The 3,449-nt window shown below is 38.5% G+C and overlaps 1 protein-coding gene across 1 annotated transcript; it reads right to left on the reverse strand.

Annotated features, from left to right (window-relative positions):
• Positions 1-456: 456 nt before the first annotated feature.
• LOC132174825 (pentatricopeptide repeat-containing protein At1g79080, chloroplastic) lies at positions 457-2,876 on the reverse strand. Its single transcript, XM_059586514.1, is given in 2 exon segments — positions 457-2,058; positions 2,060-2,876. Coding segments are annotated over 2 exon segments (1,710 nt in total). The 5' UTR covers positions 2,555-2,876; the 3' UTR covers positions 457-843.
• Between the last annotated feature and the right edge of the window lie 573 nt (positions 2,877-3,449).

Below are 3,449 nucleotides of genomic sequence, written 5' to 3' on the forward strand. Positions count from 1 at the left end.
GGGTTACATGGGAGAAACGGTTTTGCTGTTTTGGAAACAGAAAACATGTTTCCAAAACAGCAACCAAACAGGCTACATGTCTCCAGCAATAACAGACATTATTCTCCTCAAGGGAGTTACACTCCTTTTCTTATTTAAACCTTTTGTTGTATATTATTGTTCCCAGCAAGTAGATGAGCAATGTTTAAAGAAAAGTTCTACATGGTTACTATGACGAAAAACGAAACAGGAAAAATGATGGAATCTGGCAGGGATCATGTTAACCTAACAGTGTGATATATCAACGACACTTTTCTTGTACCTCAACTTCTCTATTTCCACACTCCAATTGGAAGCTTGAGAGTACACATGAATATTATGATTAATTAAGAGCGCTACCCAATTTCCAAATCTTTCTTTTCAAATTACTTTTGTAACAGCTATTGGTGATATGAAGTAACTGAAAAGCAGTTACAATTGAAATAAAATAAAATAAAGGCACCAAAAAATTGGTCTGCATTAGGTAAGGTGTGACCAGCTAAATTACATATCAGCTGTTAGACTAAAGTTGCTATGTGAACTCAAAGTAAAAGTGTTTACAAAATTAACTGGCTCCGATTTACAAATAAATATAGACCTTGAAGCAAATAAAGGGTTACCACAGTGCTGAGATCCTCCTGCGTGAACTTGTTCACTTCTAAACAGTAGCATACAATATCATCTTCTAAAAGAGGCTTTCTTTCATTGACCAATCTACAAAATCCATGATTGTACATAGCTATCAAACTGAATAAACAAATCTTTCACCTACAAAACCCATGGTCATGTTTGCTTCATTCTATACTCTTGGTATTCTCATGTTATCTATACTGGGAGACCCTCAAGGTCATACTGCATAACAAGTCTTTCCACTGTACTCTGACTCACAACCTGCCTAAGATGCAACTCTTTCAAAACTTTAGCTGCCAGCTGATTTTCTTTTTCGTGGGCAATCCCTTCCACAATAATGGTGTAAGTTGTTTCATTAGGCATATACCCTTTCTCAATCATCATCTCAAATACCTCAAAGGACAAATCTGTTCTTTGAGATTTGCAAAATCCAAGTATAAGTGCATTGAAATTGTCAGTATCAGGCCTGTAGTTATTTTCTTCCATTACCCAGAATATCTCCATAGCCTCATCTAGCATTCCTTCCATACACAATCCTCTGATTAACGATGAATAGGTGTAGGAATCTGGCGTAAATCCATGCTTTGTGATCTCATATAAAAGCTGAAATGCTGGAAATGTATTCCCTTTTCTGCACAGGCCTGTAATCACACTTCTGTAGAAATCATGCATAGAGGAGTTTTGCTTATTACCCAAGCTTTGAATTATAGAAAAAGCCTCTTGCACCATCCCCTCCTCACAGAGCACAGCAATCGCATTGTAAGTTCCTTCATTGGGAGTACAATGACGACAAATCATTTGGTCTAAACACTTAACCACAAGATCTACCTTCCCCTCAGTGCAGAGACGAGCAATTATTGGGTTGTAGCTTGCAGCAGTAGGCTTGAACCGTCTCCTCATCATTTCTTCTAATACCTCAAGAGCATGTTCAGTTCTGCCGTGCAGAGCAAGTGAACCAATCAATATGTTGTAAGTAACGATTGAGGGCGAGCGATCCTCACCATCCATCTCAGCCAGAAGCTCATTTGCTTCCTCCCACTGCCCCTCATAGCACAAACTCCTCAACAAAATGTTATAACTCACAACATTTGCAATGAACCCCTTGGAAGGGAAATCCCTGAAGAGCCGAATGCCCTCTTCGATCCTACCTTCCTTGCACAACCCAGTTAACAAAATGTTGTAACAAACCAAATTAGGCTTCCCACCCTTGGCAATTATCTCATCCAACAGCTTCATGGCTTCATTTACTCCTTTCTCCTTATAAGCAGCTTCAAGCAAGAAGGAGTAAGTGAATGCATTTGGGATCAGACCCTTCTGCATCAATCTATCCAGAAGCTGCAAGCTCTGGTTTAAGTTACCATGCATACAAAGTCCTCTAACGAGCGAATTATAAGTAACAGTATTGGTTGGAAAGCCATGTTCCATGTTCCTCCATTTTTTCCACCAATTGCATTGCATACCCAACATTCCCTCTTCTACAAAGATAATTCACCAAGTAGGTGTAGGAAGCTGCATCAGGTATAATACCAGAGCAAATCATCATCTCCATCACTCTAATCGACTTTCTCATCTTATTTGCCTTGCACAGATCATACAAGAGCTGAGTTGCTTGAGCTACATCAGGCTTTTGGCCCTTCCCTACCAAATACTCCAAATGAAGAAATGCATCATTGAGTCTAAGTTCCCTACTTCTCACGTCGCTCTTCCCAGACCTCCAGTTGGGCAGAGTAACAACAGTGTCTTTTGGAGAAATGGTGATCTGGGTAGATGCCAAAACTCTAGAAAAGCCCTTGTTGAGCGAAAATGTGTGGAGATTTGGGATTTGAGAGAAGAACCCACAACCCTTTCTTGTAGTTTCTAGCGATTGGTTCCCAATAGGGGACACTGAATTCAGCAGGGTTGCCATGGCAAAGAATCAATTGTAGTTTCAGAAGTTGAGATTTTGCTTTTCTAATGCAAGGTTTTGAATTTCTACTCTACGCATAGGGAACGATAATCGAAATTCTGGGTTGGCCCTTATAGATATAACAATCGATCTTTACAGTATGAAAAAATAACCAGGGGCCAGAGAATCTTTTACAGCAAAAACAAATTTAGAGAGAGAGAGAGAGAGTATCAAGAATCAAGAACAGAACAGAAAAGAGGAAGAGGGATCAACATACACTGGATTTCAGTTGATGATGTTTCTTTCAATCTTGATTCTTCTGAAAAATGGTTGGGGCCAGACACATCCACAACTCCCTCTACTGTTATCCAAGCGAGAAAGATTCGTGAACAGCACGTGCCATCACACGCGTTCGGAACACGAAGCAGTTAACTTGACCCGAGTTCACAAGTCCAAGTTGACTTGACCCGAGTTAACACGAAGCAGCTATTTTATAAAGGAATTCGCTATTGGAAAATAAGAGGAAAAAATTATATTTAATTTTAGAAATTTCTACCTACGTAACGTTGAAAAAACATGGCGAAATTTTAATTTTAGCTTTCTCGGTTATATCGTTTTTGGGTATCGAATTTTAACCAACAGATAAGTTAATTGGTATAAAATTTTTAATTAATTATCGACTGATAACTATCGGTTGCAGTTAATATCAGTTCCATCAATTCAGTAGGCGGTTGATAATTAGTCAGTAATCAGTTAATCTGCTCAATTTTAACTGTAAGACAAAAACATTTTAATTTTTTTTTAATAAGATAAAAATATTCTTAAAAACTCAGAATAAATAAATCAATCAATACATAAAAAGTATCCCGACACACAATAGTGTCGTGACTCTTGTGAAACCCACAGCAGCCGTGGA

The sequence above is a fragment of the Corylus avellana genome, chromosome ca3, assembly GCF_901000735.1.
Source record: "Corylus avellana chromosome ca3, CavTom2PMs-1.0".
In the NCBI taxonomy this organism is placed as follows: Eukaryota; Viridiplantae; Streptophyta; class Magnoliopsida; order Fagales; family Betulaceae; genus Corylus; species Corylus avellana.